Here is a 27,098-nt window from a genome sequence, read left to right as displayed (position 1 = left end):
ACAATTAAAATGAAGTAATGAGCATATTTCGTATTTTAGATTGCTTGTATAAAGAATTTCTTAAAAAATAAATCATGTCTACTTGTATTTATGATTGATTCACGACGGATTTGAAGATTTCTAATATAACAACTTAATATATCTTACCACACACGAAGAAAAAAAGCGAATAATACTGTACTCTAAGTTTCATTAAAATATGATAAAATTATAATCAGTTTGACATATTTTTTTATAATCTGTAACATTATTATGCAGTTCTTCTTTAAAAACATTCAGAATATTTGAGTCTCTGCATGTATTATTATATAACTATAAATACTGCATCAACAATTTTAACTCTACTTAGATATGTTTTTTTTACAGAGTTACATGTGCATACAATTATCATTCGTAAATTTCAATTTGATGAAAATGATAAAAAAAAAAAATGAATCAAACAATTACCTTTTACTTTTCAATGTTGCAAAAGTTATTAAATTTCTAGCATATTTCAAAATCACTATACGCAGACTCTAAATAACACATTGCATATTAAAAAGTTATACATTCATTACTGACCTATTAATTATTGCATGAATTATCCTGCTGGTTCAAAATTGCTTTGTGTCCCATCGGTAAAAAGTCAAGAAAACTGAAAATTCTTATTATTCCATTGACATTTAAAGTCATAATATTTCCAGGTAGTTCATAAGTAGAGACGAACATATGAAAAAAATAATGTATTTCATGCCATTTTTTCTATCAGGTATAACATATCCCTATGTACTTGGATCACTCGATTTTTTAAGTGTCAATCAAACCTTACAATATATACGGGGTGTCCCAGAATAATATTTACTCTTGCCACTTATAACTTTTAATTAAATTTATGAAAAAGTTTATCAAAAGAAACTTCGTCTTCAATAGACTTATTAAGATCTACTGGTTCTCAAAGTACAACACAGAACCCACGAAAGTTTGTGACGCTGGAACAAAGAGATCCATTAGCATTTGACTCTGGGAGCTAATTTTAATTTATGCGCATAAATGCTGTTTATTTTTTATTTCTTTGTATAATGTTCAACATTTATCTGTCTTTATCTCATTTACAAGCTGTTTTCCAATCATGTTTATAACAACAGAAGCAAAATTCTCTCTTCTATCACTCTCTTGCTGTAAAGCTCTTTTTTTTCATTTGGTGGGCAGACAACTTAGGGGATTTACCTTTTACTTTTGTGTTTAGAGGGAACATCTACAAACCCCGTCTCTGGTGTAATTCTAAAACCAGGAAAAATTCAAGCTTATCCGTAAATATCAACAAAAATTCGCTCTACTAAAAGGTATATCTAATCATATAGACATCACATTTTCATATCAGTATTAATATTTTTTATTGATAGAAAAGTATTCTAACCTAATAACACATTCTCTTTTGAGATTATCCCTGAGTGCGCTTTCAGCGAAGGGTATTTTTAGTATTTATGAGAGTTCCGCTTAAATAAACTTCTTATGTCTTAGAAGCAAAGGTCATAACAAGTTAAGAATGGAACGTTCAACTTATTTTTTTTTTAAAAATTTACAACTGCGTAAGATCATATTAATACAATTTGGTCAAATTATAGCTTTGTATTACATGCAAAGTTAAATGCAAATCTCATTTTACCCATTACCAATCAAACTTCCTCTTTCGATAGCGAAAATATTATTAAAAACTGGGAAGTTATTCCAAATTCCTATTCCGATACTTTTTCAATATTTTTGAAAAAGACATTGTATTGGATAGATAATTTAAAGGTAATTTTCATTTCAGTTCTGCAAATTTCTAGTTTACTAAGACAAGATCCACACGTGAAAAAGTCAGATGTGTAACCTTGCATGTGTACACAACGTCCGTTTGGAATCCCGAAGTAGAGTAGTCCAGAACATGTATATTGACAAATAACGAATATCATTTTGTAAACAATCCAGTATTGTATATGTCAATAGACTATACTTGATACAACCAATATCAAACAGTTGTGTAGGCGGACCCAATACACACTCGCATTAGGCACACCCATTCACTTGTTGGGTATTTCCAAAGTGATCAGAAAACATGTGTACAATTCTGACAACTAGTTTTTGTTTAAAATTGGACATTGGTTATTCATTGGACGTGGTTACTTACATATGTAATTTTGAAATGTAGTTTCTACCATGTAGTATAGGTGGATTGTAGGTGGAATCATTAATAACCAATTGATTGGCAAGCTGTTTATTACATGTGAATAATAGTTAAATATAACTCTTGTAAACAGAATTTTAATGCTTGACACCACATGTGCATGTAGATGTTACTTTGTTGTTTATTTTGTACCAAACCCACTGAATAGCAGGTTTGTTTTATGTTTTCTAAACTGATAAGTTTGAGAGACAAATGAATTTATAGTTGAGTTCATGGTGATATATATATATGCAACATTATGTAGTTCTTAAATGAATTAGAAGAAAGATGTTTCCTAGAGAAAAAAAGAACGCTTTATATATCATATCAAATAATGCAGTATGAGTTAAAAATTTTTACTTTGTTTTCAACAATTTTGTCTCTGAAAGGTTTTTAACCACGAAAAACTCTACTGGTTTTCAGCTGTGTATATAGTATATGTGTACAATTGTCCAATCTATAGCAGACGTTGTAGAGAGACTTATGATCTGTTAATGGTTGTCAATCATTTACCAGACCTTTGTACACCACCGTGATCACTAACTTTAATTCTTATATACAGCTAGGAGAGATTTTTACTTATCTGCAGTTGTTATATCTAATCTAGGTTATAATTTTTTAAAAATTGAAATTGCATGTATCATTTTACATTTACTTTAAACTCACAGGGATGAAGTCTTAAGAATAACTTCATAATTATTCATTTAAACAAAAAATGTCAATGAATTTTCGCAGGTTTTGGAGGAACCACTTTCATGATATTAATAAAGAAATGCTCTGTGGACTAAGGAATCGGCATTCACTACAGTACAGAACAAAAGACATTGCTACAGGTATACACTTGTTTTTTAAAAAATTAAACATTTTGTCAAGTTTTTATAACTGTAAAATAAATGTAGTAACATTTACACTGTAAATGATTTTTTTTCATTTGCTTTAGAGTTTAGACGTCCCAAATAACACCTGTAAAGTCTCTGTACATGATCCTTTCCTTAAACAATCATTTATCATTCATGCATGCAATAGTAGACTACTGTATATGCATCTCATTTACCACATAAGTTACTATACAGTAAATTGTAGTTCTATACAAATATGGTCACAGCTAGTGTACAGTGCTGTACAGACGTCATTCTCTTTTAATTGATGTACATGTATGTCTTCAATACATGGAAAACTGCATGGTAAGACCGCGGAACATTAACTGGCAATATTGGAAATATACAGCTTACATCAGTTTCACTTGTTACAGTCAAAACATTTGAAATGGGTGGGAACAAATTGACTCGGACGTCTGAGAAAACATTGGATTAAAACTGTAGTTATAAGAAATGTATTTTCAATTCACCTCAGCATTTTTTACTTGCTAAATAATTTAAAGCGATCGAAAAACATTTTAATTAGTATCAAAAAAGCGGTTGAAAAACATTAATTTTTATTTCATCAATAAGCATATAATCAGCAAATGTGAAAAGATACCAATTCGGAGATATTATACGCAGGGCAAAGCATTGTCCAATGACTTCTTATATGAAACATTTTATATATTTCATTATTGGATATAATTTTAATCTAATAAATGGGAACTTTGATTGCTCTTCTCTGTGAATAAACCCCGTTTCAACTATGGCCCCACTTGATTTCAGACTTGTGATGACTGATTCTCTGAAGTCATCGGACAGTGCCTTGCCTTGCGTATTATCTCTCCCACATTGAGATCTTCTCATATTTGCTGATTATATACTTATTGGTGAAATAATTTTTTTTCAATCACTTTGCTGATACTAAATATACCCGGTAATGTTTTCGATCGCTTTAATTATCATGTATATGGCAAGTTAGAAATGATGAGGTGGATTGAAAATACATTTCCTATAACTACATGTATAGTTTCCAGGGTTGTCTCAAAAAATTGAAGTAGAAGGGAGAAATAAAAAAGTAGAAGGGGGTCTGGAGGTCTAGCTTATAGCTAGATTGTGTTTGAAATGCAATAATAGCCGGGTAATTACGTCCCGCCTCCCGGGTCTTAGAGACAACCCTGAGTTTCAATCCAATGTTTTCTCAGACGTCCGTGTCAATTTGTTCCCGCCCATTTCAAATATTTGACTGCAACAAGTGAAATTGACGTAAGCTATATATTTCCAATCTTGCCAGTTAATGTTCCGCGGTCTTAGTACCGGTACTATAAGATTCAGATGTTCATCACAGTTAGTATATTTAAAACATCTATACTGGTCTTTATACTTGGACTGGTACTATCAGTTACTCTATTTAGTATGTACATCTTTTTACTCAGACTAGTACAATTAGTTAGGCAGTTGCTTATCTCAGTACTATACCATGTATACAGACATTTCTATGGGTCTCTACTCTTGAACTGAAACTACCCATATTAAATTAGTTATACCTGAGCCGATCCAATAACTCTACTGCACAGGTATCATCCCATATTATGCATCATTCATTTATTATTAGGAACAAGATCAAATAGCCGCATAATTATATGGGCATCAACTGGGTCGGTTAGTTTAAGATTCATAAACTGCAAAGCTTTGTATGAAAAGGTGAATTAGGTCTGACCCAGTTGACATGAGTATAAATTTTGAAGCTATTGGGTTTTATTCCTTACAGTTTATTTTTCTACCTTTTGAATAAGTGTAAAGAATTTAAATAAATTGTTATTAAAATGCCATTAAATTGTGTGAAGTTTAAATCTGGGTAAAAGGTATTTCTAAGCAGTGTGAATTTATTTTAGGATCGTCATATTTCATTTTGTGGTGTAGACAAACCACTCTTTCAACTAGAATCAAATTAAAGGAATTTATGTTTAAAAATCTTGGTACACATCATGTTACCAATAGTATGATTTAATTTGAAAAAAGCATCCATTCTGAGCATTGTGCCTTAAAAATATTTTTAAAAAGTATTTAATTCAAACTGAATTATATTCAGTTCTTGTCAGTTTATAACATATACATGATATATATACCAATACATGTATATGTAGTAACAGTTGTAGAGGCTAGTCTGCAAATTTACCGGTATATGATAAAGATTTTCAGTTGAAGGGGATATTGCAGCAAACTTTTGCATAATATGCTAATTTAAATTGATAAAGCTAATCTGTCAGGTGATTTTTTTGTTTTTAAAAATAGTTTCCTTCGCATTTTTGAAATTCATTCTTCAAACTATAACCATACTAAACATATTAGGAGATACAAATTCATGTGAGGTTTAATTTCATTTAAAAATTATGTAATCAAACAAATATTTCTGCATCAGTGCTTTTTTACAGCCAGTATAGGTCCAAATTTTGGCCCTTTCCCTTGCAAATATCACAGATTTCTTTTTACCAATTTAGCCTGTACTTTTTTCAAATAATTTTATATATTTCCCCACCCTAAAAAAATCCAAGAATTGTTTATTATTTTTAGGAGTTAAAAAAAATCAATTTAATTTACAGTATAGTTTATCCATACATGTATAAACAGTAAGACTAGTTTTCCCCATTTTACCAACACTTCGATTATTTTTCCCAGTTCAAAAGCCACAGTCCACTTTTGAAAAACAGAAAAATCACTGCATTTAATATAGTACATGTATAACTGTAAATTCCTTATTAATTGCAAAGAATTAATATCCATGTTAAATTGTCAGAAGCAACTTTCACTGCATATTCCATAAAATAAAAAATTTACAGAAGTGAAAGAAACATTTTCATATACCGGTACAGTCGAACTTTGTTATCTCGAACTAGATGGGACTGTTTAAAAACTTCGAGATATATCCGCGTATTCGAAATATCGAGGATAAAATACTTTTAAAAAAAGGGGTTGGGACTTACAAATCACTTTGACATATCCATTGTATTTGAGATATCAGTGTTCAGTAGTTCAGCTGTAGTTCAACTGTACTGTAAACCCAACTTTTATTGGTGACAACTTCATTTCCTGATGTACCAGTCTTGGACTGGTTCCAGTGATCCTGGTTATAGATCTCTAAACAGTTGCAAGAGACACCAAAGAGCTGACTGGCACCGCAAATTATGTGGGATGAGGTTTCCTCCTCACAGAATTTTCTTGCATGCCAAATAAATGTTGTTTTTCAGTGATGCAAAACTTTGGTTGGTATTCTTTCTCATGGCCATGAATTGCAATATAACAAAATCTGTGCATGGGTGCACTACACAACCTTATTTTTGAATTTCCTTACATATCACAGTATGTACAAATTGCATGTCCATGTAATCTAATTTGTTTATAGTCAATTTACATGTAGAATCATATTTCAGACTCCTTTCACATGTATAAATATTTGTGCATAAACTATGATAATGACTTAAATCTCATACTTGTAATTGTTTTATTTTACAGAAATCATCCAGGATTGATTTGCCTTCAAATATACCAACAGAAAGACATTCTTGTTGTGATGATTTAATGGATGAACCTTTGATTAGGTAAACTATCTAAGCATATATTTGTGTTCGTAACAAGAGAGAACTTTCTGTATTGTGACATTTTAAAACAGACACATTTACATGTATTATAGATTACGTTGTTTTTTTTCCACATTTATGTATTGTGGCAGATTAAAAAAAAATATTTTTGGTAAAATTCAAATATTTAAGCTACTGTAGAAGAAATAAAATTCTGTCTGCATTTAATTTGATCATATTGTAATCTCTTTGTATTCATTAATACTTTGGTTAAAAGATTCGTCCTTGATTTAATTTTGATTGATTTGATACTGCCAACGAAAATAACGAAATTATATCCTCAACGAATATTTCTGCTTCTACAGTATTTTCACCCCTCTCCCCACTTTTTTTTAGCATCAAATAATCTTTAAAGTTGGTCATTTTGGTATTTTAAACAGATAACAAGAGGTACTGAGCATATTTATCCCCCCTTCTCCCTTTTGTCACCCTCCCCCTCCCCCCCTGCAAAACTCGAAAGAAACATGTCCGAGTAGGAGTAAATCAGTAATTTTAACTGTTGCCTGTATTGAGTGCGATAGGAATATTAACAAACCTTTTTTTTTTCAAAGCTGACCTTTACACTGTTGCCTCAAAAATTGAATGGTAAGTCAAATATCATAATTTTTTATTATATTATTACTTCATTTGATAAAATGAATAAATAAATGTTATATTCTACCATATTTCTAATATTCTATTTTCCTAAAATGTTATGATATTAACTGAAACAATGAATTGCTCTGATATTTTATTGTTGCTATTTTTAAACTTTCCAAGGTTGATGGCAAAAATTGGGAACAGCAAAAATACACTGTAATCTATATAAAGGTGTGTCTCTGTGTTTGAAGGTCTCTTCTTGCTGACAAACGTTTATTTACAATATGTATAATGCAGACTGTTTGATGAGGACAGTTGCTGTCTACATTTATAGGACCAAGTTAAAAGCATTAACAATTACGGTGATATTTTAGTGAAGAGCAAACAGTTTTTATTTTGATTGATTGACAGTCCAAGAGAATAAATAAGTAAACATGAAGATAATATCAGACTGACAAACTTGTCTTAAGAGAGAAGACAGCAAAGCTGATCTAACCTTAGATTGTCCTGCAGTCTATCATTACGTTACATTGATCACTAGTCTATCATGATGCAAGATGAATCTGCACTCTACGAAAACTTTATATGGTTTGAGAACCTGCAGTTTTTGATAATTAGTCTATCATAGTGTAATATGAACCTGAAGTCGTATCATGATTTGAGAATCTGCAGTCTATCAAGGCTTATTAGTATATGGATCAGTTGTCTATCATGGTGTATGGACAAGGGTGCTTTTTACCTCTTGCTTAAAATAAAATAGGTTTTAACATTTTTAGTGCCAATCATTTTGCATTTTTACAAAGATATCAGTCTTTTAGACAAGTCCTTTGTCACTGTGGAAGCTGGCATTGTCCCTCTCTATTTTTTGTTCAAGGCACTTAATGAAGACTCATCTTAAGATTTAAGACTCCTTCACCTAAAACTAGTGAAGTCTGATTGGAGATAACACACTGTACAGTCTATCATGGAAGTACATATAATTGGTCTGCAATCATCCCAACTGATTTTCTTAAGTTTCTCAAAGAGTATTTCCAAACCAACCAATTTTTTGTTAATGCAAATCTCTCAAATTTTGCTAATACAAAAGAGACAGTAAACCCTCAAAGGATTATCATAATTTAAATCATGAAATAGACAAAAGAAATAGTTGCATACAGGTAATTATGCAATTTGTTTTAAGAATAGAGAAAAAAAAGTTTTCAATTACCGAAAAAAAGAGAAAAAAGAGCAAACTCAATTCCCATGTTCGTTAATTACGTGTCCATTCGCTCACCATTGTGCCGTCAGACTTCTGCAGTAGACTTCGCGCCATATTAGGAAGGCGGGATTGGCAAATTTAGGAGTCTAATTTTCTTTACTAACTGTTCGCACGAGAGTAATTGAGAGTTTTTATGCCACAGGACGAATAAGCTATTTTTACTTGTGTGGCTATCTTTATGATGATGAAATGGTAACTTGAAAAGTAGGGTCAAGGTTAATGCCTGGCAACGTTTAAGGCCATTTATCTACTTCAGTGTCGAGTGGTACTGATGGCAGGCATATTGGGGACTCAGCGTTTAACGAACTTTCCTAATTAGATGGAGTTCTGGATTTTAAACTAGGCCATTTCGAATTCCTGACGGTAATACCTAAAAAATAAATCACCATCACTGCCTGTTTATTTGTGCATACTATATCCCGGAAATGGAAGTTTATCGAGTGTATAATGTACACGCCAATATTAAAGAGGCTGCATTTCATTGGTTGATCCGACCGCTTCCGGGATGCAGCCTCGCGACGTATTTATCAATACTGGATTTGATGATGTGAAGTCTCATTCATGAAACACTGGCTCAATAGTATTTCCCATTGATTATTGTGATATACAAACAGTGGGAAAATCCCAGTGATATCGAGGCTCTTTAGTTGCCTCATAGTGACATACTGTAACAGATGTAGCATGTTAAAGGATGATACACAGAACAAACTATTTAGGTCTCGGATAATGTTTATAAACCATATAATCATGCTTCTTTTAATTAATCAGAGTAACAAATAAACAAGACGCGATGCAGTAACTCATCATAGTTATTGATCTACTAGGTTGCATCGTCATATAAGATCCTATATTGGAATGATCTATTTTAAGTTCGTACTTCGCTAGGTGAGCTCGTCACGGATTTAAACCACCCGACAGATAATGTTTGATCTACACGAGGCTTTATATTATGCCAAAAATTTCAGCCAGGACTTATTTACACTTCCTTGTTTTAAAGTAGCAGAGAATTTCACGACTTATTTTGAAGTTCCTGTTCAATAAGCAAGACCGCTTTACAAGCCCAGGATAATAGAGCTTAACCGTGCTTTATGTTTTCAGCTCAGAGAAACGATAGCAAGGATGCATGTACAGAGAAGGGGTTCCAAGAGGACCGTGTATTGCACGTAGTACAAAAAATGACGTCAGAGCGACCTTTGTCGTCTGGTCTCTATGAGTATACCAACGAGCCCCGCCATTCATCTCCCGTCAGTTCCGGAAGCTTTACTTCCGGAGAGGGACTTTCCGGTCGGGAGGAGGGATATGACTTTGATTTCATCATCAGAGACGAAAAGTACGACTGTCCAATTTGTCTCCTTGTTTTGAGGGATCCATTGCAGACGACATGTGGACATCGCTTTTGTAAAAACTGCATCAACAAATGGCTCAAGTAAGTGGATATGTACATCATTAAAATTTCATTCAAAAATTTCAATGCATATTTAAATGTTTCGAGGAAAATCATAAAGCTTGCTGATGAGACGTACATTGTAGTTAAATTTTACTATTTTGGGTAATCAGTTGTGCATTTCAATGCATCACTTTTTTAGTCGATCATTTCCTCTACGTAAATTCCAATTAAAAATGAAGGAAAATTTTGAGAAGGAAATAAATATTTTTTTATGGTGTGTATAAATATACAAACTGTAGTGATGCATTTCCAAAAGAAAGTTTATGAAAAAATATAATGGAGGAAAGAAATAATTTTATGTAATGTAAATGAATGTACAAACCGCGTGTGATGCATTATAGTGTTGTTTCATAAAGAGAGAGAGAGAAAAAAAAGAGGAAAAGTCTTGTCATTTGCTGGCTATATATTTTATTTAAAACCACATCTTCCTGTAATCATCTGATTGGATTCCCCCAATCAGGAAGTGAAATCACAGCTGTACAGGTGCATTCCGCTTTATCTGTCAGATCGGGTGGCGTTCCCCGAGAACACAAGGCGGAAGTAAATCGCACCAGTTCAGCGAACTGACTCTGTTTTATATTTACACTTAGCTGTCACTCATAATTAGGGAAGTGATTTATTCACATTTCTGCAATGTTGTTTTGTCGCGCTAAAAAATGAATACAATGCATTATAGAAATATTTATATTGTAGACGAAGGTGTGTTCTTTGAAGCATGCGGTTAAAATAATTTTAATGGTGTTAAACATGCATTAAATGTATTACAAACGAGACGTGAAAAGAGATGGTAGTTCTTTCCTCACGTTCATTGGTGAATTTGAAGTAGACCTCAATTGTAGATTATGGACTAACTGCTATGAATATCATGTAACATATGGCTCACTTTAATCTGAGCTCAACATCTTGACCTATGGTCTTGACCTTTGATTTTGACCTTTGATTTGACCTGTGGTCTTGACCTTTGATTTTGATCTTTGATTTGACCCGTGGTTTTGACCTTTGATCTAACCTGTAATTTCTGCTCCTAGGGAGTCCGACCAGAGGTGTCCGATAGACAACATGCCGATCACAGAATCCCAGCTGTTTCCGGACAACTTTGCGAAGCGCGAAATTCTGGGCCTCAGTGTCAAATGCCCCAACTCCAAAGAAGGCTGTCAAGTGATCGAGACTTTGAAAAATATCCAGGTATTGTTCATAGAAAGTGATTAAAAATCTTAATGGAATTAATTGATTTAATTTAATTTGAATTGATTTATTTGATAAAACCATAATGATTTATGAAGGATTTAAAGGTTTTTTTATTGCGTCATGTCAAAGATATTTCAGCTTTACAAAAACCTCTATTTAACACATAAAGCGTTATGAACTAACTTGTAAATATCATGTAAAGAACAGTTTAAAAATCAGAGTGCGAAAAGGTTCGGGGTCTTTCTACCCTTCGGATATCTTCAAATGAATAGACTTTAAACTTTTTATTTACTCTTTGTTTTTTTCTTTCCTTTTGAATAATAATTTGAATTTAAATGATTTCATTTCATTAAATGATTAAAAAAAATACACTGTATATTATGATAAGCTGCAAAGTATGAGATTATTTTAAGGTAGACCCACTGGCTTTCGTGTCCGGTTCTTTTTTCACACAGCGTGATAAATTTCCGGTTATAGTTTTGGATACATCAATTATGATTTAAAAAGACATGTATTTGATTTAAATTATTGTAACGCGATGTATTGTTTTTTGTACAGAGACACCTTGACGAGTGCCAGTACGTGCCCATACCCTGTCCCAACAGATGCAGCCACATCCTCCTCAGGAGGGACATTCAGGAGCACCTATCCCACATCTGCCACAAAAGAACCCTCATTTGTAACCAGTGCAGCTCGGAGGTGTTAGCTGAGGAGATGCAGGTAAAATTCACTTCTTTGATATGAATTCTTTATCTTTTTTCGATGAAATATGTCACAATAGCTTTACAATAGCGATTGAAAATTAACTACATGTATATTGTTAGAATACTACGGAACACATTGATATTCCAGGTTACTAATACTTGTTTTCTACAAGAAATGTGTGCTAGAGTTTAACAGAAAATCAGAATATAACAATGATCATTCGTATGCTAATTTTAACTTGTTATATCTCAATCGCAATAAAAACCTAAGTATGTCGATGGTCCCTGCAAATGCCGCTCCGAGATCCGAACCCCGTGTTCTTAATGTTCTGCATCATCAAGTGTGGATTAACGTTTGCCCATTTTGGCTGTTGTAACAATTCACTGGGTCTGTAGGTATTTAATGATTTAGATATTTCTTTCAGGAACACGAAGATGACCAATGCCCCATGGCAATGGTACAGTGTCCGCACTGCGCCATGGAGTTAATGCGTGAACAGGTAGGCTCAATTCACTTGTACAAATTGTATAAATACTCAGTTCACTAGTACATATTGTATAAATACTCAGTTCACCGGTGCATATTGTATAAATACTCAGTTCACTAGTACATATTGTATAAATACGCAGTTCACTAGTACATATTGTATGAATACTCAGTTCATTAGTACATATTTTATAAATACTCAGTTCACCAGTGCATATTGTATAAATACTCAGTTCACTAGTACATATTGTATAAATACTCAGTTCACCAGTACATATTGAATAAATACTCAGTTCACCAGTACCTTTTTTATAAATACTCAGTTCACCAGTACATGTACATAATGTAAAATTTTTATCTGAATAACTGTATGAAGACAGAGCCGTATTCTTGCGTGATTAACTTCTTTTGTAGAAACTTTAATTTCGATTTTTTTACAGCTGCAAAGACACTATGACCACGATTGTATGCGGCGGTCCATAGACTGCGTCTACTCCAAGCTAGGCTGTAGTGTAGGAAAGGTACGAAACTGTCTCTGGAAACATCTTTATTATGCTGTCACTTTCCTGAAAGTAATGAAGGATTATAGACATTTGATTATATCATTCGATGCCCCGTGAAACGTATTGTGGGGATGTTATGTTTTTGACTTGTCCGTCAGTTCTGTTCTTTCAGCGCAACTCATCTTATTGATCTTAACTGTTATTTAATAAGTTAAATACGACGCAATGTGTAGATATATATGCATATTTACAGAAAAAACGGATTCCGTTACTTTTGGGGAAATTTTGCCATTTTTGAACTTCGGTCATAATCGAACATATTACTAAAATAGTTCCTCAGCGCAACTTTGCTGACTCAAGCGAATAGAATTTTGCGAAACTTTGTACTTTATATTGACATTATTTGTAGATTTGCATATTTACAGGAAATTCTAGTTCTGGTTTTTTTTTTGGAATTTTACCACTTTAAAGATTTGGCTATTATTATATAAATATACTATTTAAATAGATTTAGGCACACCTCCTCTTAAATTGCTGCACAAAATTATATGATTTTTATAGTTGAATAAGATATAGTAAGTAGATGGATTAATTTACAGGAAAGCTATTTCCTGATTTTTTTTTCTGGGAATTCTGTTCCTTTTAAAATAGGAGGTTTGGTCACTATTTAAAATAATATTGAAACGTTTGTCAACAGAACTTCTCTTATAATACTGAACTGAATTTCAAGACGTTGCAATTGTAAATAAATTTAAAAGGGCACCTGTGTTGATGTAAATTTTTTACAGGAATTTTTATTTAGTAATTTATAAGGACTTATTTTATTTTTTTGGATTTTATACATATCTTGCCATTCATTATGTGTAGCATTGTGAAATAATATGGGGACGTACATGAGCTTGCTCACATTAATATCATTTACTTTCATATTTTAATGCGTTTTAATATTTTGTTTTAGATTCCTAGAAGCGAAATGGGCAAACATATTCAGGAAAACCTGCACAACCACATGCAGCTTATGTGTCAAGCATTAACCAACATCCACCGGCGGCTAAACATTCCCGCCAATAATCAGCTCACCCACAGCCATTCCTTACCCGACCGAACGGAACCATTCACGCCGGAAGACAGGCGCATGGTCGAGGGCATCGGCAACGGACTAAGCCACGCAGTTAATCTCTTGCATTTATCCGATAATCCATCACTCGCAATACCTCAAGCAGGACCACATTCTCTCGACAGCTTTTGTCCACCGGATACAAGCCTTCGGCAACTGCGCGGTGCCCAGGGAAGTGACGAAAGATTCGGAAGTGAACGAACGCAAATCGATACAGAACTTACTTATACCTCAAATCCGTCTAACAATTTAGAGGGGTTTCCTAGAGTCCCTTTTGATGATGAATTCCAGTCGCTAAAAAGTCAGAACTTATCTCAAGATGAGAGTTTAGCAAGGCACGAGTCGGCACTTCATGACATGAAACACAAGGTGGAGTACCATGAAAAGAATAACGCTGCTCTAATTAAAAGAGTAAAAAGTCTGGAGAACGCCCTCACTGAGCTGGAAGGGCGGTGTAGCAATGGTGTATACTTCTGGAGAATCAAAAGTTATTCAAAGTTTAGAAACGAGGCCGAGTCGGGCGAGGTAACGGCAATTCATAGTCCGGCGTTTTATTCTAGTTGTTTTGGATATAAAATATGTATTCGCGCAAACTTAAACGGAGTTGATTCCGCCAGAGGAACACATCTCTCTATATTTGTTCATTTTATGCAAGGTGAATATGACGATATCCTGGAGTGGCCCTTTAGTGGTCGTATAATGTTAAGCGTTCTGGATCAGAACCCGACCTGTGAGTTACGATCGCACGTGATGGAGACTTTGGTCGCCAAGCCAACGCTGGCAGCCTTTCAGCGCCCCACCACCCCTCGTAATCATAAAGGCTTCGGCTACATGGAATTCCTTCCACTAAGTGTCTTGGATAATTCTTCGTACATTAGGAATGATACTTTGATAATCAAAGCTCAGATCATTGGGAGATCGGAGTGAGTGTAGGAGTGCGCTTGTAATACCCTGGTAGTATTATTATTATCATAGTGTGATAACTCAGTTTGTGAAACCATTATTTTGTCAATATTTAAGTTGATTGTGTATATCATTAACAGAGAATGCTTGATTAAACCCTGGGATATGTATCAGCCATTTTCCTCACTGTTTCTAGTTCGTGTTGTATTAGTTTTCAACTATCCAGAGTACTAGTATATTATTATTCAAGAGGTGTATGTACACAATTTGGTTTACGTGGTTAAACCTTGGATAAACCGTGAAAATCGTGAGTTATGAGCTTATACTTTCCATGGTATTTCTTACGAGATATGAAGGTAGCGAGCATTGCAGGAAGATAAGTGAATATTAACCAGGATCACCAAACTACAAATAATGGTATTTTGTAATTGCAGCTTTCGCTATAGTAAAAGTACGTATGAACAGCCAAATAAAGCTGTATACTTGTGTATCTGTCCTTGAATATTTCAAAATCATTATGGTAATGGAGTAAAAATTCTTAAAATTACTGAATATATATATAGCGATCAGAATGTTCCCAAAACATTTGGCGCCAACCCGCACAGTCCGTTGCTTTCAATGTTACCATATTGTTCGAACCTAAAATAAAGTGCAAAAAAAAAAGACTAACAAAGAATAAAATGAGGCATAGTTTAAAAATGTCAACGTTATAAAAAAAAAAACAAAAAACATTTGAATAAAGTGATCAATAAACAAGTAATCTAAGACTTATTTTTAAAAAGTGGTTCTTCAAGTATTTTGTAAAGGTTATTCGATCCTCTTAATTTCAAAGCACTGTCATAATGTCACTTAAGATTTCAGACATTTTACAAAGTTGTAACATATTTGATGTAAGCTTAAGCTGCAATGGAAAATAAATGAAAAGATATGTATAAAACTTTTGATTGGAGAATCGATCCAACAATCTTCAGTTTACAATTATCTCTGGTCTCTGTGATACTGCAAATGGCAACTCTTGGTATAAACATATACATGTATAATGAATTGTCGTGTAACACCATAACACTAAAACGCGTTTTAAAAAATCTTCATTACTGTATATCAGACGGATTAGACTCGGGTTTTCATTTTCGTTTATAGCTTAATCTGGTGGAAATACAGACATAAAGGTAGCAAACACTGCAAGAAATACATAACTAGCGTAGCGGCTCATTAATCACTTTGGTCTGCAATTTTCTTTACCATAACATCCCGTATTTGTAACCCCAAAGATCAGAGCATGTTTGAAGCAGAGTTGCTGTCTAGACTGGACTGAGGCAGAATTGCCGTACAGACTGGGGACGATGCAGAGGTAATACCGGCTGTACGTACGTGCAAAAACCAAACGAAGATCAAATGAACCAATCAGAAACCTCTTGCCATGTCATAGGATGTTGAACTTAAAATATAGCTATTGATCATTAAGTTGAGCCAATGACGTCTACAGCTATGGAATATCTAAAGGACTCAAGGTCATATGAACCTATAAAAAGGTTTTTTTCCACGCTTTAAGATGATAAAACATCAAAAGTACTAGACCTTAGTCATAGATTGAGCCGTGCAATACATCAGTCTTTTAATTATACATCCTGATTTATCTACTAAAAGTCCATTGAATTAAGCTCGAATACAAGATAAAGCAAAATACTCTTAAAAACACATATAACCACAAAAAAACCAACAAAAAAAAAACCAACCGAGCATAACAAAACAAAGCCTCCCACCCAAAAATTCACCCTTTTATCCAAATCAAAAAAAAATAAAAGATAGAAAAAAAAATAAAAATGACTATGGACCCCCCCCCTAAAAAAAAAACCTCTAAGGAGGCTGGATGGTCAACAAATTACCCATCAAATATGTCTTTATATTAAACATAATATTTTGGGCCATAAATTATATAAATTATTTGATACTTAAAGCAAAATCCAAATATTTTGGATTTAAAATTTAAGTATCTTCATACAGAGTTCTTCATATGAAGGAGATTAATTAATTAATATAATCTTAAAATGGCCACGAAAATCCAACCCTCATGAAATGAATTCACAGTATTGTCGCTGGAAGATTGTGTATGTACTGACAGATCTACTAGTATGTAGATCTAACCTTTATTATTAAACTAAAGTCTTATCAAATATGATTCGATCATTTTTCGATTCAATTTAAAGGGATTTTGTCGTGATTTTGGTCAGAAGACATTTTTCCGATTTTAATGTTTACAATGCTTCAGTAAGGCATTTTTGAAGGAAAAAAATTTGAGTGTCATTCGTTGAGTTATAAGCGAGTTACAGAGCTTACAATTCCTTGAAATGTAAATAAAGCTTACGATTACATTTTGAATGTTTAGATAAAAATTCCAGTTTTTTTTTTTTTACCTAAAATGAATGTGTTGTTTAACATTAGGAAATGTTTATTTATGCTTAAATTGAATAGGAACATAGACAAATTAGCTAGAAAAAGATCCTTTACTGGTATATTGAACAAATGTAAACATCAAGGCTTGTTTACATGACAAATAATTGTGAGCCTTGTATCTTGCTTATAACTTTACGATTGATTCAGAGAAATAGAATTTGACCAAAATCGTGACCATGCCCCTTTTAAAGAGATGCTATGGAACACCTCTATATTGGGACGTACTTCCCATCGAAATAAACAATAAAATCTAGTATAATATTATTATTTTTTCTTTCACAACATTGTTACTGTACCTAATGGGTTTAAGCGTTAGCTTCGAATCAGTAAGTCATGAGTTGGAGTCCCGCTGATAGTCTTTAAAAAAAATCTTAACCTTCCAAAAATTTTGAAAACACATTTTTTTGGGGTCAAATATCGTAAATTTTGAAATTTCTAAAACGTACTTTTATTTACATTAATATCTACAGGTATCCTATACCACCTCTAGTGTTTATTTTTTATTTTTTAGAAGATAAAATTGAACCTTGTCCTTTATCTTTAGAAGAACCAAACCTCCTTTTATGAAATTTACAGGAATTAGAAGTTAAAGTTGTCTTAAAATTATTATTCTTTGAAAATTATAAAAAAAACCCATATGCAATGATATGTGGCGTTTTGCGTACTCCTGTTCCAGGATACCTGAATGAATCTGAAATGACAACACGATGATCTACGGCCCTTGTCACTTTCCACTTATCAAAAGGCAGAAATTCGGAACATACATGTATGTCAAAGTAAAATCTTGTCAATACTCACAACGCCATAGATTGTTCACGTTCTTGCTTTCTGACCCCGCCACTGGTCCAAAATGAAGACTTCAATGATCTAATCACTTGTCAATGGTAGTTGGATACGCTTGCATGCGCTTTTCTACTCTGGATAAAGCATGTCCGGAGCTATTAAGTTCATAATATGGTAAAGTGACCAAAAGTCCCGGGACACACGTTCATAAAAAAACCTTGAACTTTATTAATATATGAAATAATATGAAATAAAGAGGTTTTTCCATGTGAAAAGCCCAACATACCCAAGTTACTCCGTAGAAACTTTTTTTCTGTCCGAGCCGGAATTCAGGGGCATTAAAAAAATATCCGGATCCGCTCCTGGCAATATGTGTATTGTTTGTCATACAGCTTAATTAGAGTATATCTCATTCCTTACAAAACTGATTAATGAGACCACTGCTATGTAATGTTCGGGAAATCCTGTTGTTAGTTTTGTTATGAGTTTTTTGACCGATAGTAAACAACGATAATGTGCTTTGACAAAATGAATGAGATCAAGCAATCGTTCATTTCTGACTTTTACTACTTTTCAGAGAGAGAGAGAGAGAGAGAGAGAGAGAGAGAGAGAGAGAGAGAGAGAGAGAGAGAGAGATATGTTGAGAGGTTTTTATGCATAAACTCGTTGTAACTTACAAATACAGTCACATAATGTTTCCTTAGTAAACTGTACCCGACATCAGTTCAAGCACCAGCTTTAACCTATGAATTTTAGGCGTAGATCGAGGGGGTGGTGAGTAGTCTGCATCTAAATCTATATAATAAAGTAAAATTCCTTTGCAAGTTAAAAAGAAGAGTTATACCTGGTAGTTGAAAAAATTATATGGGTTTTTGGAATTAGGAATAGAGATTTATTTCTTTTGCCAATATGATCGTCAAAATGAATTGAATTCATATTCAAAGCAATTTGAGCTGCATTTCTATGCTGAATTCATTTTTTACGAAAATGTTATTTTTTACTGACATGACAAGAAATATTATAGTTTTAAAATTTCTGTTAGCCATATTTTTGTGAGGAAAGCCTTTGAGAATGTTTAATTAAAGCAAAATTGAATTAGTGTCGTCCTGTACAAAAATTGATCTGCTATATATTCCTGAGAAGAGAAATCTTTCTTTTTACAAAATGAATGTTTTTTTTAAACTTAAATATAATAAAAGTTTAAGTTACATGCAGACTTATCATACTAGCATGTTTTTGCAGCAAAATAAAAATTTAAAAAAAAATGCAGCTCATATTGCTTTAAGTAATACCGGAATATTCATAGGCATGATATCTTCATCTTGTGTTGGATCCAAAGAAGATGTACATCCTGCCTGCCATAAAGGCTAATCAAAATAATCATTTTGTCCGTTTCCTAACAAACACCAGTTTGTACCGGGTTGTTAAAGGATGACTTCATCAGTCTCTTAATTTGTAGCAGAAGTTAAGTAAACCTTCCATGAAATATTTTTAGATTATTTTGACATTTACGACTACATGATAACCGATTCCATTAGGCGATACATCACAAAAAACCCCGATGACTTCCATGTAGATACTGATTTTTATGTTACAAAAGTCATGTTCCTTAATGATACGTATGACATGTACTCTGGCCAAACAAGGTCAGCTTTGTCTTCTCCTTCCTTCTTTAGTGGTCAAATCGGACGCTATAAAAGGGGAGACCCGGTTGTGGCTTGCAGGGACCCGGTCTGAACTGGTCATAGACTGATACTGTCGGCAAAGAATGGAACGGACGCTGTTGGCTCTACTTCTGGTCATTGTTGCCTTCGCCATTGTTGCTGAGGGTAAGCATCGATGTAGCTTTTCTTTCAATCTCTTGTTTTATCAAAAATTTCTCAGCTGAATTTGGTATACTATTTTCAAGAATTGTACGGTATTCTGACTGGAAACACAAGCTGTAGTTTTACTGTAGCTATATATATTGTCTTTATGCTACAGTTGGATTTGAACCATTGGCGTAAAGATTACGTTTTAGCTTGCCCTCCTAGAACTGCGCAACAAGTATACAGCATAGACTGAAGATGACCTTTTAGCTTGCCCTCTGAGCACTGCGCAACAAGTACAGCATAAAATGAAGCGTGCTTCCAAGTTGCTTGGAGCACAAGAGACAGACAGACAGACAGACAGACAGACAGACAGACAATGACTAATCCAACGTATTACATGGTTTTTTTAATTATTAAATAATTTTTATCTATTTATCAAGTATTTATTTTCATATAGAGTACACCGAATTTAAATTAAAGTTATCAAAGAACGGACTCTATAACAGATGTTTTAAAACAGTGAACGTATTTTGTAATGTTCGTTGCCAAAATCCCTACAAGTCATAGGTTCAACATATTTATATGAATTATTTGTACAATATAAGTATAGACATAAAAATAATCACAAACTTAAACTAGAATGCAGGATAGTAATTTATTATTGTTGCATCTTAGTTATATTATGTATTATATAATGGCAATAATGTAATGAATACTATTACATGTAACGAACATTAATTGTAGACGATAGGATAAATTCCTAAAACATAGAAGATTTTTATTCTTATGAAATATTTGCCCAAATAACATTTCATGATTCTTGAAAATTTTCCGTTGACAGCAATTGGACTTTGTAAAATGGACAAACAACTAATCTTTAGACTGTGCTAGCAAATAAAGTTTACAAATCTTTCCTTCTTGAAAAATTTGAAATCTTTCACATATTCTTAAAATAAGAATATAGCAAATAATTAGGTAGAATGCAATAGGAACGAAAAATTTGCTAATAACTCTTTCACACAGTTTATTTTTTCCTATTTCTCAAAACCTTGTTCACAAAAATTCATTACTGACGCAATTCTGACCATCCTGGACATTTCTGTAGGCTTCAACAAATATCAGCCCCAGTACTGTCCGTACGGACAATGGCCGAGGGGATATTGCTATAGCAGCTGGGACTGTTACTATGGCTCCTACTGTTTCCGTGGTTACGGCTATGGATATGGTTCCGGTGTGTGCTGCCCCACCGGTAAAGGTTAGTGATTAAGCAAACTTAACACCAATCACATATATCCTGTCTATTTCGTTAGACCTACCATCAATAGAGTACCAGAATTTTCAAAGCCGATGACGGAAGATTTCTCACACAACAGTAAAATCATTAAAAAGTTACAGACAAAATAAAGAGGGAAGATCTAGTTCCAGACTATTGCAATTGAAACTTGCATGTAGGTCTCTGACTGAACGATGAGATTGATACATCTTATTTGAAATCAGTTTTTTAGCTCACCTGAGCTGAAAGCTCAAGTGAGCTATTCTGATCACATTTTGTCCGTCGTCCGTCTGTCCGTCTGTCCGTCTGTCCGTCCGTCCGTCTGTCCGTCTGTCCGTCTGTAAACTTTTTACATTTTGAACTTCTTCTCTAAAACTGCTTATCCAATTTCAACCAAATTTGGCACAAAGCATCCTTATGGGAGGGCGAATATAAATTGCAAAAATTAAAGTCCGATCTGTATTCAAAGCGGAGAAAACCTTGAAACTGTAGAAAAAGGGGGTGCATTTTTAAAAATCTTCTTCTCAAGAACTACCGAGGCAAATTCAACGTAGTTTAGCATAAATTATCCTTATGGGAAGGAAAATATAAATTGCAAAAATTAAGTGGTAATTTTGTTTCAAATCGAAGTTATTACGAAAATAATAATAAAGGAAAGGCGTATTTCAATCGGGCTCGGCATCCGGTAAAATGGGTAGGCAAGACTTGGCCTGGGCAAAACAAAAGATTGGCAGTTATTGATCTGCCAATCTCATTAAAATTTCAGGATATTTGATGGACTAGTATATTTGTATTCGCTGTAGATATTGCTGCAAAATAATGCGTATTTGGAATTGACAATTGCCGATCTGCCCTGGCATTTATTTTGCAACGGCCCGGGTTTGCATACCCATTTTACCAAGACTCGTATTCCATACTTCTAAAACGAGGTTCTTTGTTTAAAGCAGCCATGACATTATACGAAAAAGGGTCGATCTGACTATGATGAATTTGCTTGTTGTGCAACAGTTCGCGTATGAAGGGAAGTTTTGAAACATGAAAAATATATTGGTGCCGATTTTGTGAAGTAAATTGAGGCTAAATATTTCAATGCGTTGACAGTTTTCACACATGACGTTGGTGTTAGCTTGTTCTGATTTTCGTTTCGTTTTCATTATTTATGCTTTGTAACGTGGAAACTATCGTCTGTATTTCGTGATTTTTCGTATCAAATCAATCAGAGACTTCGGTAAATCAAACAGTTACGTTAACTGTTTACCTGCGCATATTAAGCAAAGTCTGATGTAGGGGTACTGAAATACAATTCATTCTATCGGTAATTCGGCATTATCTTTTGCGTAATGGTAGATTAATGCAATAGGTTTTGTTGAGATGCTCGGCATTTTCTCTAGTTTATTCAGTTTAAATAGAGTTTAATATCGCTTACGGAAATATGTAGGTATATCCATGTATATATATATATGATTCATTTCGAAAAAATAAATTGTTTTCTTTATTTGTTATACATGTAGTGCATGTTGTTTACAATTTCTATTTACTGACCATATTTGAGTGTTAAGCTTCGAATTATAAGCAAGATACAGAGATTTGCTCACAATTCTATGTTTGTACACAGATCTTAAAAGCTAAAGATTAAAAAAGTATAAAAAAAATTGTCAATATTTATTACGAAAATTTTCAAAATCTGTTCTTCCAGAAACCCACTTATTGAAATGTAAACTTAACCTTTTTAGCTCACCTGAGGATGGGACCACAATGGGGGGTCGAAGTTTAACATGAATATATAGAGTAACTCTTAAGAAATCTTCTTCTCAGAAACTAATCGGCCAGGAAAGCTGAAACTTGCGTGGAAGCATCTTCAGGTAGTGTAGATTCAAAGATGTGAAAATCATGACCCCTGGGGGTAGGGTGGGGCCACAATGGAGGGTCGAAGTTTAACATATGAATATAAAAAGTAAATCTTTAAAAATCTTCTTCTCAGAAACTAATCGGCCAGGAAAGCTGACACTTGTGTGGATGCATCCTTAGGTAGTGAAGATTCAAATTTGTGAAAATCATGACCCCCGAGGGTAGGGAGGGGCCACAATAGGGGATCGACGTTTTACATATTAGGAATATATACAGTAAATCTTTAAAAATCTTCTTCTCAGAAAATAATCAGACAGGAAAGCTGACACTTGTGTGGATGCATCCTCAGGTAGTGTAAGTTTTAAAGTTGTGAAAATCATGACCCCCGGGGGTAGGGTGGGGCCACAATGGGGGATCGAAGTTTAACATAGGAATATATACAGTAAATCTTTAAAAATCTTCTTCTCAGAAACTAATTCGCCGGCAAAGCTGGAACTTGTGTGGAAGCATCCTCAGGTAGTGTAGATTCAAAGTTGTGAAAGTCATGACCCCTGGGGGTAGGTTGGGGCCACAATGGGGGATCGAAGTTTAACATATGATTATATACAGTAAATCTTCTTCTACTAAACTAACTAGCCAGGAAAGTTGAAAGCATACTCAGGTATACGTAGTGTAGATTCAAATTTTTGAAAATCATGACCCCTGGGGGTAGGTTTGGGCCACAATGGGAGGTCGATGTTTTACATAGGAATAAACAGAGTTATTCTTTAAAAATCTTCTTCTCAGAAACTAATCAGCCAGGAAAGCTGAAACTTGTGTGAAAGCATCCTCAGGTAGTGTAGATTCAAAGTTGTGAAAATAATGATCCCCAGGGGTAGGGTGGGGCCACAATGGGGGGGGGGGGTCAAAGTTTAACAAAGGAATATATAGGGTAAATCTTTAAAAATCTTCTCAAAAACTAATCAGCCAGATGATTCTTTATAATTGTTAAGACTTTGGCCCCAGGACAATTCTTTGGCCTCACGAGAAGGTTCAGAGTTTGATGTACGTTTATATCCCATATATAAACTATTGTTAGGGATCTTTTTTAGATCTGCAATACTCAACATATGATATGACTATCAAATCATCCTGTTAGAAAAGGGACTAATGATTATAAACATAAGAATATCCAGGGGAAAATGGATTTTATTTATACAGGATTTACATGAATTATTGTACATTGTCCAGATAGTTTGTATTATGACTCCATTGAGCTGATTTTATCATACCTCTTGTTCCTCAGGTGAGCGATGTGGCCCATGGGCCTCTTGTTTTAATTGCTCCTTTTCAGCTAGCTTAATTGTAAGAATAGTCTTAAACTTCTTTTACTTACTTATAGTACAAATAATGTTTGCAACGCAATACTAGTACACTATGAGCAATCTGATATTATAGGTCACAATTAGCGCTATTCTAAAGAAAATTCGATTCATACAAGCATTGTACATGTTCTTACATTAAACACATTTCTTTCTTTCCTTTATTTTTTTAGGAGGTGGATACTACTGAAAACGCAACCAGCATGACCTGCAATGAAGACTGTAAAAGATGACTGTAAAAGATGACGAACCAATAAAATTATCAAACAAGAAGCATTTAGCATTTGTATTACATACACTTTGTTTTAACGTATAAAAACATGTCATCTGGGAGCAGTAGAGGAAATGACCCTCCACTATATTTGGCAAAAGACGTTTTCTGATATTATATGAAACTTCTTTACGACCTCTCCATGGACTTTGGAGTCGGTATATGGCATAGTATACATGATAATGAGCCTAACCCCTCCCTCCAATGTAATTAAGAATTTGAAATTTCGGAAAAATGTATTTGTGGAGTTTTAAAATTTGATTTATCGGATACTAGTAATCATGAATAGGTACCCCCCCCCCCCCCCCCCGTTTAAATAAAATGGTATGTGCCGCTCGTTAAAGTACAAGCCAGGGCGTGTTCATTATTTCTGGTATCTGTCCATTTCGCGTCAAAGAGATACCGCTGATTTATGATAATTAGTTCCTACATACTTAGATATAAGGAAACAACTATACTGGATTCCTTGATCATGATGTATGGCCGGTAAACCGCGAACCACATTAATGAACCCCAGAACCACCACAGTTTGACCGAATCTTAAAAATCATTCACTTTTTAAAGGATTTAAAGATAGTAAAATGATGTTTGATGAAAACATTGTTTTAAGAGTTTTTATAGAATATTATGCATATTTTACAGAGCCAATGATACTAGATTTTCTCTCTGTACTGTAGAATCACTCATGAAATACTGATATTTGAAGCTATTTGATTTAACATTTGATTTGATTTTATGTAAAATAAGTGATTTTTTTCTTGTTTTCTTTGTCCCAAGCCCGTAACATCGTAATTGAGAGTCTGTTCTCTGTGTGTGTGTGTGTGTGTGTGTGTGTGTGTGTGTGTGTGTGTGATTATCCTATTAAATTTATACATGATTCCAAAACAAGTTGGAAATCAGCTCCTTCTAAGTTCAATTATTTGTATGTGAATTTGAAAAAAATTCTGGTGTGAGGAAAAAAGGAATGGGTGGGGGGATACGTGTCAGTAAACACGATTTTAATAAAGTTTGTCAATATGGTGTAAACTTGCCAAGTATAGCCATTCATTAGAAAAGAATATTTCACGGCCTAATGTTAAAAACACCACAAAACTTGAATTATATCATTTTGTTTGAAAACCCAGCATATTATCCTTAAGAAAAAAATGGAAGTTGATAGATCAAAATAAAAAAATAAAAAAAAACTAAAATAATAAAACATAAAAAAAGGAAATTAAAAAAAATGAATAAAAAAAACAACAAAACAAAAACACAAGAACATCTGTTATATGTAAAATTTGATATAATTTCTTCAGAGTATTATAAGCTTTAACACCGTGAAAGTTTTGAAAAGTATAACAGACGAGATCGAAAAACTCAAGGGGGTTTCCAGCCAAGGTATGTATTACGGCGCAATTATTCATAATTGTAGATACACTCTCAATAATGGTCAAAGAATTAACAAAGCGTGTCAGAAATAATCAAGAATTAATGTTCATGATAAATTGATTACCGTATCAAGCAATTACTCACAAAGACAAACAACATCTATTAGGTTTTTATGCTACACAGAGATAAAGGTTTTACGACAAGACCAAAACAAGAGGTTTGTTTGTTTGCATATCAGACAAAAAGTAGTTCATCATTTTTGACCATAACATTTTCCTCGTGATTTTTTTTTATGTCGCTATAGAGTGTATATATATATCGGGTTATCTGGCCTGACCTAATGTATCGGTAGACACAACCTAGCACCATGCACAAGTTCTACGCATCTGCAGTTGCTCTTCTTGTCCTCTGTAGCTTGTTAGTTGTTGAAGGTAAGTGTAAAATACAATATTCTTCTACAAAAAACTTTATATCCGGTAACCCAACGTAAGTATATATTTTTTTTATCGTAACTAGATACCCATTTTAATAATGGATTGTAAGAAAGTCATACCATAGATATCTCTAAAAAAGCCTTCTTGTTGTTGAATTATCATAAGACGAAAATAAAACACCCATGAATATCATTTATCTATCTTTTAAATATGGTTTATAACATGCGGAATATTTATAAATACATGCAATGACAGATAGCAGTTGACTCTACTTTCGATTTTTATTTTCAAATTAAAACTTTAGCTTAAAGAAAGTTTACAACTTAAAGACTTTTATAATCCTACTTAGAAAAAAAGTCCACAATTCTTGAAACTTTTTTTTTTATTTTCAAATTTATCCTCAAATACGCAAAAGAACCCCTCAGATAAAAAAGAATATTTTCTTGTTCTAGAAAACTCATTTGGGCAAAATGCCTGTAGTAGCATCGTTATCATGTAAAAGCCAAACTATCCTCATTAAAACGTATCCCCTCGTATTAAACAGCACAAATCGGCCAGTCGTTTCACGGAGGCGGTGGCGGATGGAGACGGTGCCCGTGGGGCTACCGCCCGCGGGGTACGTGCTA

At 33.7% G+C, this 27,098-nt stretch overlaps 2 protein-coding genes and 1 long non-coding RNA gene across 4 annotated transcripts; 2 read left to right on the top strand and 1 right to left on the bottom strand.

The window, feature by feature from the left end:
• The first annotated feature begins 1,631 nt into the window (after positions 1-1,631).
• LOC128190467 (TNF receptor-associated factor 6-like) lies at positions 1,632-15,180 on the top strand. 2 transcript variants are annotated; one of them, XM_052862549.1, is made up of 10 exons: positions 1,632-1,776; positions 2,921-3,018; positions 6,559-6,644; positions 7,235-7,268; positions 9,619-9,946; positions 10,996-11,152; positions 11,714-11,875; positions 12,285-12,359; positions 12,787-12,867; positions 13,808-15,180. In XM_052862549.1, exons 5-10 carry the CDS (start codon positions 9,696-9,698, stop codon positions 14,891-14,893), a joined length of 1,812 nt encoding a protein of 603 aa, XP_052718509.1. In that variant the 5' UTR covers positions 1,632-1,776; positions 2,921-3,018; positions 6,559-6,644; positions 7,235-7,268; positions 9,619-9,695; the 3' UTR covers positions 14,894-15,180. The 2 variants fall into 2 exon arrangements, with proteins under 2 accessions (XP_052718509.1, XP_052718500.1); XM_052862540.1 differs by lacking the exons at positions 1,632-1,776; positions 2,921-3,018; positions 6,559-6,644; positions 7,235-7,268 and having other exon boundaries at positions 9,440-9,946.
• Positions 12,772-18,489, bottom strand: LOC128190483 (uncharacterized). Its single transcript, XR_008244357.1, has 3 exons — positions 18,393-18,489; positions 18,122-18,261; positions 12,772-12,912 (listed from the first exon to the last, which is right to left on the bottom strand). It is a non-coding gene; the product is annotated as an uncharacterized LOC128190483 (long non-coding RNA).
• A 1,287-nt stretch (positions 18,490-19,776) lies between these two features.
• LOC128163777 (keratin-associated protein 21-2-like) lies at positions 19,777-24,672 on the top strand. Its single transcript, XM_052827467.1, has 3 exons — positions 19,777-19,935; positions 21,023-21,172; positions 24,573-24,672. Exons 1-3 carry the CDS (start codon positions 19,875-19,877, stop codon positions 24,587-24,589), a joined length of 228 nt encoding a protein of 75 aa, XP_052683427.1. The 5' UTR covers positions 19,777-19,874; the 3' UTR covers positions 24,590-24,672.
• The last annotated feature ends 2,426 nt before the right edge of the window (positions 24,673-27,098 follow it).

Source organism: Crassostrea angulata, chromosome 1, assembly GCF_025612915.1.
Source record: "Crassostrea angulata isolate pt1a10 chromosome 1, ASM2561291v2, whole genome shotgun sequence".
Lineage (NCBI taxonomy): Eukaryota > Metazoa > Mollusca > Bivalvia > Ostreida > Ostreidae > Magallana > Magallana angulata.
This window is presented reverse-complemented; position numbering and strand designations above follow the sequence as displayed.